Source organism: Tursiops truncatus, chromosome 11 (genome assembly GCF_011762595.2).
Source record: "Tursiops truncatus isolate mTurTru1 chromosome 11, mTurTru1.mat.Y, whole genome shotgun sequence".
Taxonomy (NCBI): Eukaryota; Metazoa; Chordata; class Mammalia; order Artiodactyla; family Delphinidae; genus Tursiops; species Tursiops truncatus.
In genome coordinates, this window is record NC_047044.1 from 4,492,907 (window position 1) to 4,506,786 (window position 13,880).

The 13,880-nt window shown below is 57.7% G+C and overlaps 1 protein-coding gene across 2 annotated transcripts in view; it reads left to right on the forward strand.

Moving 5' to 3' along the window:
* KIAA0930 (KIAA0930 ortholog) overlaps positions 1-13,391 on the forward strand; it is a 44,587-nt gene extending 31,196 nt beyond the window's left edge. Inside the window, exons 3-10 of one of the 2 annotated variants that reach the window (XM_073788079.1) lie at positions 101-226; positions 327-404; positions 712-813; positions 2,068-2,208; positions 2,788-2,982; positions 5,749-5,911; positions 7,048-7,206; positions 7,396-7,532. In XM_073788079.1, coding sequence (XP_073644180.1) covers positions 101-226; positions 327-404; positions 712-813; positions 2,068-2,208; positions 2,788-2,982; positions 5,749-5,911; positions 7,048-7,206; positions 7,396-7,517 — 1,086 coding nt within the window. In that variant the 3' untranslated portion in view covers positions 7,518-7,532. Of the gene's footprint in view, positions 1-100; positions 227-326; positions 405-711; positions 814-2,067; positions 2,209-2,787; positions 2,983-5,748; positions 5,912-7,047; positions 7,207-7,395; positions 7,533-7,564 lie in introns of those variants that run through there. The other variant, XM_033865862.2, reaches the window with a different exon arrangement.
* The last annotated feature ends 489 nt before the right edge of the window (positions 13,392-13,880 follow it).

Consider the following 13,880-nt stretch of genomic DNA (forward strand, 5'->3'; position numbering starts at 1 on the left):
AGTAAGGAGTCCATGTCTGTGTTAGCACCTGGCGGGTGCAGTGGTGAGGGAGAAGACGCCCCCGTGGGGCTGGGACTCACTTCTGCCCTGGGCCTCGCAGCTGGCTGAGGCCGAGCCCGAGGTGGAGGTGGAGGTGTACCGGCGGGATTCCAAGAAGCTGCCGGGCCTCGGAGACCCTGACATCGACTGGGAGGAGAGCGTCTGCTTGAACCTCATCCTGCAGAAGGTACAGGGGAGCCGCGGGGCAGGGCTCCAGGAGGGGGGCTGTCAGAAGGCCCTGAGGGACAGCAGACCCCTCCACACCCCCGTCCTGCGCTCTCTTCCAGCTGGACTACATGGTGACATGTGCTGTGTGCACACGAACTGATGGCGGGGACATCCACGTCCATAAGAAGAAATCCCAGGTGAGCCCTCTGGCTGCCCCGTGTTTACTTGGGAGGCAAGTCCTCCTGCTGCCTTCCCTGCCCCGAAGTGAGCGTCCGGCTCCAGAAGTCCATTCAGCCCCCGGGGGCCTATGTCCTGCTCAGGAGCGCTAAACCAGTCATCCCAGACGGCTTCTTCCCAAGTGGCAGCCTTGAGCGTGGCCTGGCTCTGGGCAGTGTGACCGCGTTGACCTGTGCCTTGGGCAGCACACTCCACCCCACTGAGTGGCTCCTGGTCTGGGTGCAGGGCCGGGGCCACACTCAGTCCTTCGCATCTCCTTTCTTTCAGCAAGTGTTCGCATCCCCCAGTAAACATCCCATGGACAGCAAAGGGGAAGAATCCAAGATCAGCTACCCCAACATCTTCTTCATGATCGACAGCTTCGAGGAGGTGGGCTTTGTCTCCCTCTAGCTCCCCCTCATCAGGGAATACGAGGGAATACGAGACGCTTTTCCCTCAGGCCTCACACGCCTTCAGAAAGGCGGTGGGCGCTGGGCTGGGGTTGCGCTCTTCCTGCTGTTTGACTCGGGGCAAGTGAGTTCACCTGGCTCAGAGCCTCGGTTTTCTCATCTGTAAAATGGGCATCAGAGTTGAAAGGTCAAAGAGCTCATGAATAATGGGAAAATGCGCCGTAAATGCCTACAGAGAGTGCTTCCCAGGCGGGAGGAATCATTGTTATGGCCCTTAAACTCTGAATCGGGGCCTCCACACCTTGGGATCCTAGGATGTCCAAGATGGCTGGGGCTCTAGAAGTCATGTGGACCAAGCTTCTATTTTAAGGTTGGGAAAACTGGGGCCCAAGGCAGGTGACTCGACTGGGAAATGTGGGGTGCCCGGAACCCAGCTGCTTCCCACTTGCGACCCTGCCAGCTCCTGTCCAGCCACTCTCCCCTGTCGAGGCCCTGGCAGCGGTGCCGGTACCCACCGGAGTGGATCGGGGTCCTGGGAGGACTCAGGAAGAAGGGGGCCTGTGTTTCAGGGCTCTTCTCGATTGGATTGGTGTGTTGAGGCATCTCAGGCTCACACGGCTCATCCGTGGCAGAGCTGAGATTTGAACCTCAGTCTGTGTGACCTCAGAGCTCGGCCTGTACGCTGGCCCCCGGGAGCAGTGACTCGAGCAGGGGCGGGGTGCGGAGTCCCCTGCAGGCCACCCTGGCGGTCGGGCGGTCCATCCGTCGGGCGCCTGAGCTGGTGCCTGCACGTGAGCCGTGAAGCTCGGGGCGGGTGGGCCGAGTGCCCACAGCTGGGGTGGAGGAGATCCTAGAAAGCGGGCCAGACGGTTCCCGTGGACCGTTTAACTCCCTGGCATGAGGAAGAGTGATGGGGGCAGTGTCCTTCCAGTGGCCAGGGCGGGTGCGTCCTCTTCCGGTCCCAGAGTCACCGTTATCAACCCCACCCCCTTGTAGACGCTGCCCCCGCCCCGCGGTAGCCTGTCCGCCTTCCTGTGCTGGTCTTGGTGGAGCCGCGGGGGGCCTTGAGCAAATACCCTGACATCTGTGGCTCAGCGTTCCCACCTGCAAAGTGGGAGTTCCTGAGCAGTCCGCCCTGGGCCAGTGAGAGGGTGCTGGGCTGGGAGCCGGGCTGCGGCTGGGTGGTGGCAGCTGGCAGGCGATGAACCCGTCTCTGCCTCGCGCCCCACCCCAGGTGTTCAGCGACATGACCGTGGGCGAAGGAGAGATGGTCTGTGTGGAGCTGGTGGCCAGTGACAAATCCAACACGTTCCAAGGGGTCATCTTTCAGGGCTCCATCCGCTACGAGGCGCTCAAGAAGGTGTACGACAACCGCGTGAGTGCAGGGCGGTGCAGGGCCCAGGGGCGGGCGCCCCCCAGGCCCCCTTCTGCCCTCGCCCGGCTCGGAGCTGTACCTGCCCCTCCTCGGAGCGCCGCAGCCCCCCGGAGCCCCCTTAGGCGGTTGTGTTGTGCTCTCTACAGCACGTCTCGGCCCACTCCGGCCCACTCCGGCCCCCGAGGGAAGACCCTCCTGGGATTAGCCCCTGCTAGACTGAACTGAGGGGAGAGGAGTCCAGGTGGACGGGCCGCTCTCCCGCAGCTGAGCACTGTCCTGAGGACGTCCTCTCTCTGGAGCCTGGGAGGAAGGGACAGGGGAGGTGGTCTCAGGTCCCACTGGGCTGGGGCTCTCTTCCCGGCCTGTGCTGGCCCTGCGTGGGGCATGGTCATCGGGCTGAGAGGGGCATCAGCCAGGGATCCCTAGCGCCCCGGCACTGCCCTGCCTCGTGGGCGAGCCCAGGTCAGCCGGGGCTTGGTCCCCCTGGAGGTGGGCTGGCAGTCCTCAGGGGCTGCTCGTGGCCCCAGGGAGCGGGCATCCCTACCTGCCTGACTCAGGCCCTCTCCCACCCGTCCGCAGGTGAGTGTGGCTGCCCGCATGGCACAGAAGATGTCCTTTGGCTTCTACAAGTACAACAACATGGAGTTTGTGCGCATGAAGGGGCCACAGGGCAAGGGCCACGCCGAGATGGCGGTCAGCCGTGTGTCCACTGGTGACACGTCCCCCTGCGGGACCGAAGAGGACTCCAGCCCGGCTTCGCCCATGCACGAGCGGGTAAGGGCTGCGCAGCTCGGGGAGGGGCCTCCCGTCCCTCAGATCTGCTTCCCACCGTCTCCCTGATCCTTACAGCCCCCGGTGAGGTAGGTGTCATCATCCCCAGCCTTCTGGGGAGGAGGCCGAGGTTCAGAGAGGGCAAGTGACTTGCCCAGGGTCGCACAGCAGGTTAGCGCCTGGGCCCTGAGCTGCCGCTGTGGCGGGGCTCCGTCTCCAGGGTTCTGGCGCCTGCCTCATTGGACCTGCTGGGCGAGTGTGGGCACGTGACCGGCCTTCCCGGAGGGTGAGCCAGGGGTGAGGAGGAGCCAGCCTCCCCTCCTGCCCCAGCAGCATCAGCCGGAGAGCGCAGAGACCCTGGGGTCGCCTAGCTCTTCTCTCTGCCCGGGCCACTTGTTTACAAGGTGTTGTGCACCTGAACTGCTGGGAGGCCACCAGCAGCCCGTGGGTGGGCCTGAGCTTTCGGGTCTGCAGGCCTGGGGACCCAGGCTTGCCTGATGTACTTGCCCTGTGCTAGATCACATGGCTCTCGTGTGACAGCACTGAGCCTTTGAGCCCTGCTCTTTCTAGCCACTGTCCTTCCCCAGGGGTGGGAAGCTGAGGTCAGTGGCAGCTTTATTCGCAGAGCCTCCAGGGGGCCCCAGGGCTCAGGCAGGGGAAAGTCTCCAGCCCGCTGGCTGCTTTGCCCCAGTTGGGTCTTCAGAGGGGGCAGCTCAGAGCTGGGCGTCTTGGATGAAGACAGGGTACTGGGGGCACCTCCAGGAGAGGGGCTGCTGGGGGGCTGGAATCCAGGTGCTGCTGCTTGCGTGAACTGGGACAGGTCTCTTCTCCTGAGCCTCAGTTTGCTCATCCAGAAACGGGGTGAAAACACCTGCCTCCCGAGGTGCTGGGGGCTCAGAGGAGCCGCTGAACATCAGATGGGGCCCTCGGGTCACAGCCGCTGTGGGGACGGCGTCTGGTCTGCCTGGGAAAATGGCTCCTGAGCGTGTAAGTCACGCATCACTGCGGGCGCGCCTTAGGCGGGGGAGCGCATACGTGAAATACTTCTAATTCTGTAAAATTACGTTCACCTTGCACATCTCCAGGTAGTCAGATGGCGGTTTTCCTTCTTTGTACGTCTTTTTTTTGCTTTGAAGTTCCTGCAGTGAATGTGTTTTATAAGCAGAACAGAAACAATAAATGCTCTTTTTTGTGATGATGGGTGAGAATTCCAGGCAGGGGCCTCTGTTGTCTTGGGAATAGAGGGGGTTTACAGTCGAGATAAGGAGGTTTATTCTTCTCCTTGGTCCTAAATTGCCCACTGAGGCCCTAACGAATGTGTATGTGAAACCCCTTGTGAAGACGTGGCCTGGGCTTGGGCTGGACAAACCTGGGTGCCCGTTCCAGCCACTTGTTTGCCGAGTGACCACAGATCGGTTACTAGACCTGCCCGGGCCTTGATTTTCCATCTGTCAAATGGGGGTGATGATCTTTCTCGCTCAGGGTGGCTGCGGGGGTGAAGGAGACGGTGCCTGGGAAAGTCCCTGGCCCATAGTAGCAGGGAGGCCTGGGGTCAAGGGGAGGGGCTTGCCAGGGTCACGCAGCTGTCAGTGGCAGGCCCTGACCTCCCAGGACTGCACGGGCCCCCTCCACCTCTGTGCTCACTGTCGCTTGTCCCCTCCCTTTTCCAGAGGGGTCGTTTGTAACCAGCGCATGACAAATGCAGACTCTGTGTGTATTGTGGTTTCTGGTGTTTGTTTTTTATCTTTTAAAAACCTTCCCTGGCTTGTGGGAGGACCGTCTGGAGCCCAGCGGCCGCCGGGACTCTGGTGGATGTCGGAGCCGTGACGAGGAGGCTGATGGGGCTCCCGAAGTCTCAGTCCCAGCTCGTCTTGTTCCTCAGATTCTTGTTTGCATGGGGAGGAGGGAGGAGATGGGCCACGTTCCCTCTGCCTGGAACGCCCTTCCCCCCCTTCTTCACCTAGCGAACTCCTACTCGTCCTTCAAGACCCAGCTCAAGCGGCATCTCCTCCGGGAAGCCTTTCCTGATTTCCCAGGCTGTTGATTCCTTTTGCCTCTGTGCTCCCCTGTATCCTGTGCTTCCGTTTTTCTGTCTCAACAACAACATTCGGTCTGTGGTTGTCACTTTTGGGTCTCCTGCCCCCAGCAGACTGTGAGCTCCTTGAGGGCAGGGACCACTGTCACGTGCCTGTCTGTCCTTAGTGCTGCCCTGAGTGGGTGTGGAGAATGGGTGGTGACTGGCAGTGTGGCTGGAAGAGAGGAGAGGAGGAGATGGAAGCATGGACCGCTTGGCCACTGCACGTCTATGAAAGGATGCTGGGAGAGAGGGGGGATGGGACATAGTAGCCAAAAGAAGAAATCAGGGTGAAGAGCATGGCCTTAGGGGCAGAAGACCTGGGTTGCAACCCGGTGTGGCCACCATCCTGCTGGGTGACCTCGGGCACGTCCGGGTCGCTGTCCCGCCTTAGTTTCCTCTTTGTCAGATGGGCTGATGCCGGTTCCCGTTGTGGGAGGTTGGGAAGGTTCGGTGCCGTGGCGGGTGCTTGAGCCGCATCAGCGGCCAGGCTTGCTTTGGGCTCTGACGACCCTCTGACGACTGGCGTTTGAGGCCCGCAGGAGGGCAGCCCGGTCCCTCCCGGGGCAGCGCTGGAGGCCAGCACCCGCTGGGCCCCAGCAGGGCGGGTGTCCTTGTCGTCCGAGGCGGGAGGTGGGTGGGCACTGGGACCCCGGGTCGGTGGGCCGCTCTGGTGACTCGCCCCTTGTTCCCAGGTGACCTCCTTCAGCACTCCCCCAACGCCCGAGCGCAACCACCGGCCCGCCTTCTTCTCCCCGTCCCTCAGGAGGAAGGTGCCCCGCAGCCGGATGGCGGAGATGAAGAAGTCTCACTCGGCCAACGACAGCGAGGAACTCTTCCGGGAGGATGACGGGGGAGGTGACGCTGCCCCTCCCCAAGCTGCTTCCTTCCCCCATCCACAGTTAGAGGGCCGGCGGTCCCGGGCGGGGATGGAGCCATGGACAGACAGACAGAGGCCCACCGAGAGGCGCCCCCAGCCCGGCGCTCTCAGCGCTCAGCGTGTGAGGCACAGCTGGCAGTCTGCACTGATTTCAGGGGTTCAGAGCCTTCCCGACATCACTGGTCTGCCTGTTCGGCCGAGCGGGTGGGGGAAACGCCTGCCGGGTGAGGGGAGCTCCGTGGTCCGCGTGCACATGCCGTCACCTCCCTCCCTGGCTTTTCTTCTCAGGTCGCTCTGGAACCCCGGGTAGCGGGGGGCATCCCTCAGGGTCTCTCCTTGTTCCGTGCGGTCCCCTCAGGGCTCACCTGCCCTCCCCGAGCCCGCGGGCCCGTCTGTCTGGCAGCCCGCTGGGCGTCTCGGCCCGGATGTCGCAGAGGCCCTGGTTCTCAGCCACTCAGTGTGCAGTGTCTCCTGGCTGGCCTGCGCCTTCCCGCTGCTGCCTCTGTGCACGTGGGCCCCGCCGTCAGCCAGCCGTGCGGCGGGGCGGCGGGTCCGTGTTCGTCAGAAGAGCAGCGGGAAGCCATCTGGAGGAGCTGGGCTGTGGCGTTGAACGGTCCTGACTGGCAGGACCCAGAGGCAGAGGGCCTGCTGGACGAGACCCTGGCCAGGGCCAGGAGACGCCGGCACCGGCCTCAACCTGCTCTTGAGTGAGCTTGGGCGAGCGCCTTCCTCACCTCGGCTTACTTCCAGACCAGCAGGAAAGCACTCGTAGCCCCCAGCCTGCCTTCCCAGGCGACCCGTAGATAGGCTGATGGTGACAGGTCATCCCAGCCTCACCCCCATGGCCTCCCAGTGACAGACAGTACCAGAGGGGAGCAGCGAAGTGACACAGTGTGGCGATGCGCCAGACCCCACAGAGGAGACTGTCCAGGACAGAGAAGGGGGTGTCAGGGAGGGCTCAGAGGGGTGGGCCCTGAGGGGTAGGATTGGGCTGGATAGGCAGGAAGGGGCGATGGGGCGCCCAGCAGAGGGTCGAGCTGGGCCAGGGAGGCGCCACCTGGAATGGGAGGTGTTCTCCCCGCCGCCTGGGCCTGACCGGCCTTCTCCCCTCCAGCCGACCTGCACAATGCCACCAACCTGCGGTCTCGGTCCCTGTCCGGCACGGGGCGCTCCCTGGTCGGGTCCTGGCTGAAGCTGAACCGAACAGACGGGAATTTCCTTCTTTATGCACATTTAACCTACGTCACTTTGCCGCTGCACCGGATTTTAACAGGTAATTTTGACTTTGTGTGGGACCTCTGGGAAAACCATGGCCCCTGAAGGTGTCCCCTTGGGCCGTGCCCTGGCGCCCACCCCGTTATAGTCGAGGGGGAGGCAGAGCTGTCACTGACGGGCCGCAGGGCGGTGCCGGGCAGCGGCTCCAGAGTCCCCGCGTGAGCCCCGTTCCCCGTGGCCTCGCCAGGCGGTGCAGCTGCTCCAAGCCCATTCGTCCCCCGTCTGCACGGAGGGTGGTCACAGCACCGCAGTCACCCGAGGGTTGGAAGAGAAAACGCCCGTGAACGACGTGGCGTGCTTCCTTCATAAATGGAGCACTGGGGGTGTGACCGCCCGCGTCTTCCCCGCCGCCCTAGACATCCTGGAAGTACGGCAGAAGCCCATCCTGATGACCTAGCCGTGTGCGGGGCCCACGCGGAGCCTCCAGCCCTGCCCAGTCCTGGGAGTGCTGCCAAGTGCCTACCTGTCCACCGTCACTGGGGTCTTCCGGGACCACCCAGCGCCGCAGCCGGAGCCAGGCGGGACCACTCGACTCCCGGGGCCAGGGCCAGCTCCACCAACACCAGCCCAAACTGAAGTGCCTCGTTCTCCTCCCCGCTGGCTCTGCTCCTGCCCACCCACCCGGCACCCTCAGCCCGTCTCTGGAGAACCCTCTGCACCCAAAGAGGACCAGAGATGCCAAGAGGCATAAGAGAGAGCAGAGGAGCAGCCAGCATCCAGAGGGAGTCCAGCCCTGCGGACCCGATGTACGCATCCCGACAGGCGGCAGGCAGAGACCACTGGCTGGGGGCACGCAGTGTGTCAGACTGTCAGCACTTAAGGAACAGTGGTTTCAGATTTTGTGACACTGTACTGATGACCTTCAGCATCCAAGTTAGTCCCGATCGTCTGTCCTCCCTCGTTTACTCCTGGTTGTAGATGGGTTTCCACGGGGAGCGGGGAACACGGCTGTCTGATGGTTTTGCCCTGGGCTGGGAATACCTCACCCCGTGCCCGGTTCCAGACAGGCCCCCATCCTGCCAGAATGGCCTTTGCTTCCAGCCAAAGAGCATCACCAACACACACACCTCCAGCTTGGAGACAGCCACCCCATCTGCGCCTCCGCTGGCGTGGCCTGCGGAATTTGGATTCTGAGGGCAGGAGAGAGTGCTTGGTAGCCGGGCAGGAGAAGGGTGGGGTCCCTGCCAAAGGGCGAGGAGGGGTCTGCGTTCTCCCAGGAAGGTTCCAGGCAGAACCTCCGTCCTCTGGGGCCAGGGGAGGGGATAGGGTGTTTCATCTTCCCTGGTTTCTTAGAGCGTATTTCCTTTGAATGGGCGTGCTGGTCCCATTTCTCAGACCAGTCACTGAGGCAAAGGGGAACTGGCTTCCATGTGGCTTGTCAGGCCCCGTCCCAGCTTGAGGGGTTTCCACCTGTGGTGACACATTGCGCTCTTCTGAAAACCGTGAGCCCCCTGGATAAGAGAAGCGTTCCCCTGCCCACGGGAATAAGCCGTCAGCTGGGTCTCTGCTGCTCTGTTTTGCTTGCGTCCTCAGGAGTGTTTGAAGGGTTCCTGGTGTACTAGGGTTAGAGAGCCTCTGGGGCAGAAGACGGAGTGGAGGAGGGGCGCGTTTTCCCGTCCGTTTCCATTCTGCGCGTTCTAAGGGTCTGCGTTGGGCTCCGGGAACCGGGGACTACTTTGGGGCTTCTCCAGATTTTGTATGCTGTTATTAAAAGCGAGCTACTGCATTTCATTCTGCCTCAGTTTGCCCACCTGTCGATGGGGCTGATACCACCTACCTCACCGCAGTCTCCAGGGTTCCGGTGCACGACCGGGTCAGGGCGAGATGGCCAGCCCTCCTGCATAGCTCAGCTCAGGTCAGGTGGCAGACCATCGGGACGCTTACCCTACCCCACACCCTGGTCACCAGGCCGGGGAGGTGAGTGGTGGGGTCGGGGCGAACGTTCTTGCGTTCTCTGACAGCGCCCGGCTCGTGCTCGGCTGCATCTCAGCTCCCCGCACAGCTTCACGTTCCAAAACTGTCTTAGCGCAGCACAGAGTCAGGTCACGCCCCAGAGTGTTGGAGCAGAGAGCGCCTCAGGGAGCCGTGAGCCTGGCCCGGTGTTCCCAGGTGCCGGGTGAGTGTTCTCTGGGGAGCCCAACTCTGCAGCCACGTCTGTGTCCGAGGCAGCTGAATTACAGCTTTTCCTTCAGGCTCCTTTTCTTCCTGGTCTTCTGGGGTCTGAAGACTGGCTCAGTTCTTGGGAGAAATGCAGTCCTAACGTATCTGCCGCGGAGGGATGAGGTCGTTTCGCACATGCGCAGTGCAGCCGCCCTCCCCGTTCTCATAGGGGAGGAGCCCGAGAAGGGTCCGCCCACACTGGAGCCAGAAATCGGCTCCTCCTCAAACGAAAGTTCTGCCTCGAAGGGTAACTGAGGGCCAGTTGCAAGGAACGCGTGAACGTGCTTTGCAGAGCTTAGACATGCGGGCCACAGTGGTCTTAGAGATCACGCCTCACTGGTAAAGCGCGTGAACTTAGGTAGCACCTAGCGTGTGCAGGCACCGTGCTAAACGTTTAGCTGCTTGTCATCACCCCCTTCTTACAGATGAGGGAGCAGCCACACACGAGAGGTTGGGACAACAGGAGCCCAACCCAGGCGTCTGGCCCCAGTCGACACTGAGCCTCGACACCGTGCTGCCCCAGGACTGATGCACGAACGTTCCGTGGAATCGACCTTTCTCAGTCTTAAATCCTCCAGAGGCTACTTCTGACACTGAATTTAAAACATGCTTAGAGGCACTCGGTAACTAGGCAGTAAGCTGTTACTCTGAGTTTTGCTTTTCTCAAAGTCACAAATGACATCAGTAACAGAGTGACAAGTGACGGGGCCAGAACTGAGGCCCCGACATCCCAGGGCGTCCTGGTGTTGACACATCTTACTTCCTGGAGGGCCATCTTTCGTTTTCTGGGAACATGCCTGTCTCTTGTATAAGGAGGGGACAGCCAAAGCGCGTGAACATCTCTTAAACGGGAATTGGAATTAAAGTGCAGTTTTCCTTTGAAGAAACCTGTAACCTCTAAGCTTTTTAGGACATTAATAAGAAAGTTATCTTCTTTTTAGAATCAGACCCGTGTCTTCTCTGTTTCCATCTCCTTCAGCACCCGAAGGTTCAGGCAGTGTTTAGTCTCCATTCCGATGTCTGATGGAAGGAACTTTCAGTTGTCTGTGCAAACAGCTGAGGTTTGTTATTTCAAAAGAAGGATATTATTTTTAAGTAACAGAGAAGTAGTCAAAGAGAAGAAAGGGCAGAACATTCTAAAGCCAGTCAGCTTGGAGATAGCGTGGGTTTTCTGGCGAGTCAGAGCCTTGCTAACGTTTGGGCTTCTCAAGGACTGTGAACAAATCATCAGAAATCAAGTAGGTTTCTGTCAATGATAGTAACGGCAGACAGGCATGTTCCTGATGTGATTTTTTTTTCAAAGAATCTAGCTAGAATCGAACCAGGACCTATTTTTGCTGTTTTAATCACAGACAAACTAGTCAGTAGAGATTTTTGAAGAATGATGTGAAAACTATTTCTTAAAAGACATTCCAGAGGAAGTCCCTATGCAGTTGGTACATTCTAACGACTGACTTCTGAACAACATTCGACATTATTGTAATGAGGGGGTTTTAAATTGCTGGCCAAAATTCTTCAAAGAGTTACCTTGAAAATATAGATTTACCTATAAAACTGTCAACTTTTTAATGCGCCTTGGTGATAGGTTTCACTCTGATAATTCTGTTCAGTTTTCCAACGTAGCTGGAATTTAGTTACAAAACCAAGTGTCTTTTGCCAGTACATTGATTATTCCTGTGCAGGCTTTCTCTCTTCTGTGTATCAGACAGCAGAATTACTTCCCTTCAAAAAGATAACCGCCCTAATGGGACACAGACTCCGACAGGGATGTGATGCTGGCCGACATCGGGCCCTGGACCTGGAGTGGAAGTAGCCTCTGGAGGCGTTAGCAGTCCCCCGGGAGTCGGGTGATGGGTGCACCGGGGCTTCTTACCTTTGTTCCTGTTCACTGACGGACGTGATCCTCAGCGGAGAAGGAATCCTGCAGCCCTTCGTCTAAGCCCCGGGAACAGACAGCCCTGGACAACTGGCGGGACACCGCACAGAAGCCAAATCACTTGAACACCGAGTGGCCTGGGGCTGGGTTCAGAGTCCACAGCGGGTAGAGCCTCAGAAGCAGAGGCAGCCAGCCGCGTGGGGCCGTTGGTGTGTAGTTTTCTACTCTTCCCAGGGCAGGTGGGCATCTTCGTGGCTGCGGTTCCAGCCCTGAGCTCAGTATCTGAAAACCAACAGCGACGCTCCAATGCTGCTGAGCGGCTGCCAGTGTCGTCTTTAGTCCCCACTTCCTAGAAGGTTGGACGATTTAGGTGTAAATAGCAATCTTTTATGGTCTCCAAACGAGTTCTGTGTGTGAGAATATGTAAACCTACGAAGAAAACCTGTTGAGATTTTTCACTACTTTGAGGCCTAACTAAAATGATTTCTACAAAATATATTTTAGCAGAAACACCAGGACGGCATACATTGGCTATATTAGGATCTAGCTGGCAGTGCTGTTTCCGTAAGCTCTGTCAACAGCTTCTGGATTAACCATCTTCCACATACAATAGAAGTAATTTCTAAGCACTTGTTTGTGTCCGGCTGCTAGCTGGGCTTTATGATTTTGCATTTCTTTTGAAAGCTGATTTGCATGTTGGGTATTATTTATCTCTCCTCTGATGAATCTGTGCCTGTTTTCCTCCAGTGGGTGTTTCAGATTACAGATATTGCAGCAGTGCAGTGCGCTAATTTACTGATTGACCCTGAACTTCCCCCCAGAGGTGTCTTAAACTTCCTTTGGAGCTTTCACACCCTGGCTCTGGCAGGCCTGGGCGTCAGCGAGGGGCCTGGAGGCCAGCAGCTACAGTTTGGTCAGACGCTGTATTTGCAAAATGAAACCAGAGATTGTTTCAGGGTCAGCTCTCTCAGCCCCTGTGAAGTCAGTTATAAAATTCCCAAGCCTTTGCCAGAGAACCTCTGCAAAGGCCCTGGGAGAAGTGGGAAAGTGACTAGAATAAAAGGAGTCCCGAGTTCCTGTTCTGGCAGGCTTCGCATGAGCTACTGGTCTTCTGGAAGGTGGCTTTGGACCGTGGCTGGCTGTTGCCTCCCAGCCCCGGTTCTTCGGGTTGACACCGAGGATGCTCACAGCCCCTCAGGCTGACTCTGCCAGAGCCTCCTACTCCGGTTCCTGCAGGTGGAAGCACTGCTCAGGCAGTGGGCTTTTTCTTTCTGTGGTCAGGTGCACTCTTACGTCATAGGGTGATGGGCACAAGTAAGGCCTAAGACACTGTAGAAGGTTATAGAAAATGACAACAAAAAGGGGGGCAGTCTGCGAGGGACACTTCCACAAATCTAGAAATAGAGTAAAGGTCATCACAGCACATCTCTCTCAGAAACACCGGAGCCAGGATTCTCTGAACTGGCGTCACCAAGGGTGGCCTGTCCTTCGGAAGGCGTACAGACGGCACCTAGAAAGGAGGCAGTTTAGTAGGTGAAAAAGGTGACTTCCTTCTCACCCACATCAGCCCCCTTGTTGTTAATAGTGAGGAGGTCCTTTTAAGACAGTCACCTGATTAGTAGAGGTGGGGAGACAGTCTGTACCCTGGAAGCTATACCTGCAGTAACTGCATTCCTGTTCACTGCTTACTCTTGAGGGCTATGCTGCTGTTTGCGTTTTTATTCTGACCTAGATGCACTTTTAGGAACTACTGTCATGCCCTGGCTTAGGAAAAAAATGTTGACTGGAAGGGAAAACCTTTGGGAATTTTATACCGGCAGAAGGGGTAAGCGTAAAGTAACTGACTCCAGACAATAACACGGTTCACTGTATATATACGTGTTGGATGTGTAAACATGCTGTACTTCGTGCTCGATTGTTAAAATGACAGAACAGCTGGAAAATTTATATGAGGAAGGAAAAATATTTGTTCTGGGGATGATTAAACAAAAGATGTCTTTGCTTTTGCCCACAGCAACATTAAATTCCCTCCTGACTTGGCCTCCACGTAAGCCAACAGGCTTATTAACAAGATACTTCCTTCCTATTTGTGGGTTAAGGGTCTTTCATCCTGGAACCTGACTTTAATAAAACAATTAGACTGCTCAGTTTGAAATACCATGGTTTTTAGTAAACTTTAGTGATTATAATTTAAATAAACAATTTTGTTTAAAGATTTTAGCCAATTTCAGAAACCAGTGAAGCACAGTCCTTCAGTGGGCACATACATACCTTCAGGTCACACTGGAGGGAGCCCGCGTGGCTCTGTCCCCTCGACAAGCTGCACCTCCTTAGGGTTTTGTGAACTGTAGAGTAGAATCACCACCCACCTTCCCAGATGCAGTGAAGCTGGAGACACGTACAAAGGCTGGCATAGTTCCTGGCAACTGTGATAATCAGTTTCCTCCTGAAATATGTGCCCAAAGGGTGTTTCATAGATTATCTTCAGACAAGTCATAAGAGAGCACAGATGTAGCCCAGTTGTGCTCAAATTTGACTTGTGTCAGAAACACCTGTTAAAACCCAGACGGCTGGTGATGAAATATTCTGGAATTAGATGGTGGTGATGGTTGCACAACTCTGAATCTAGTAAAAAC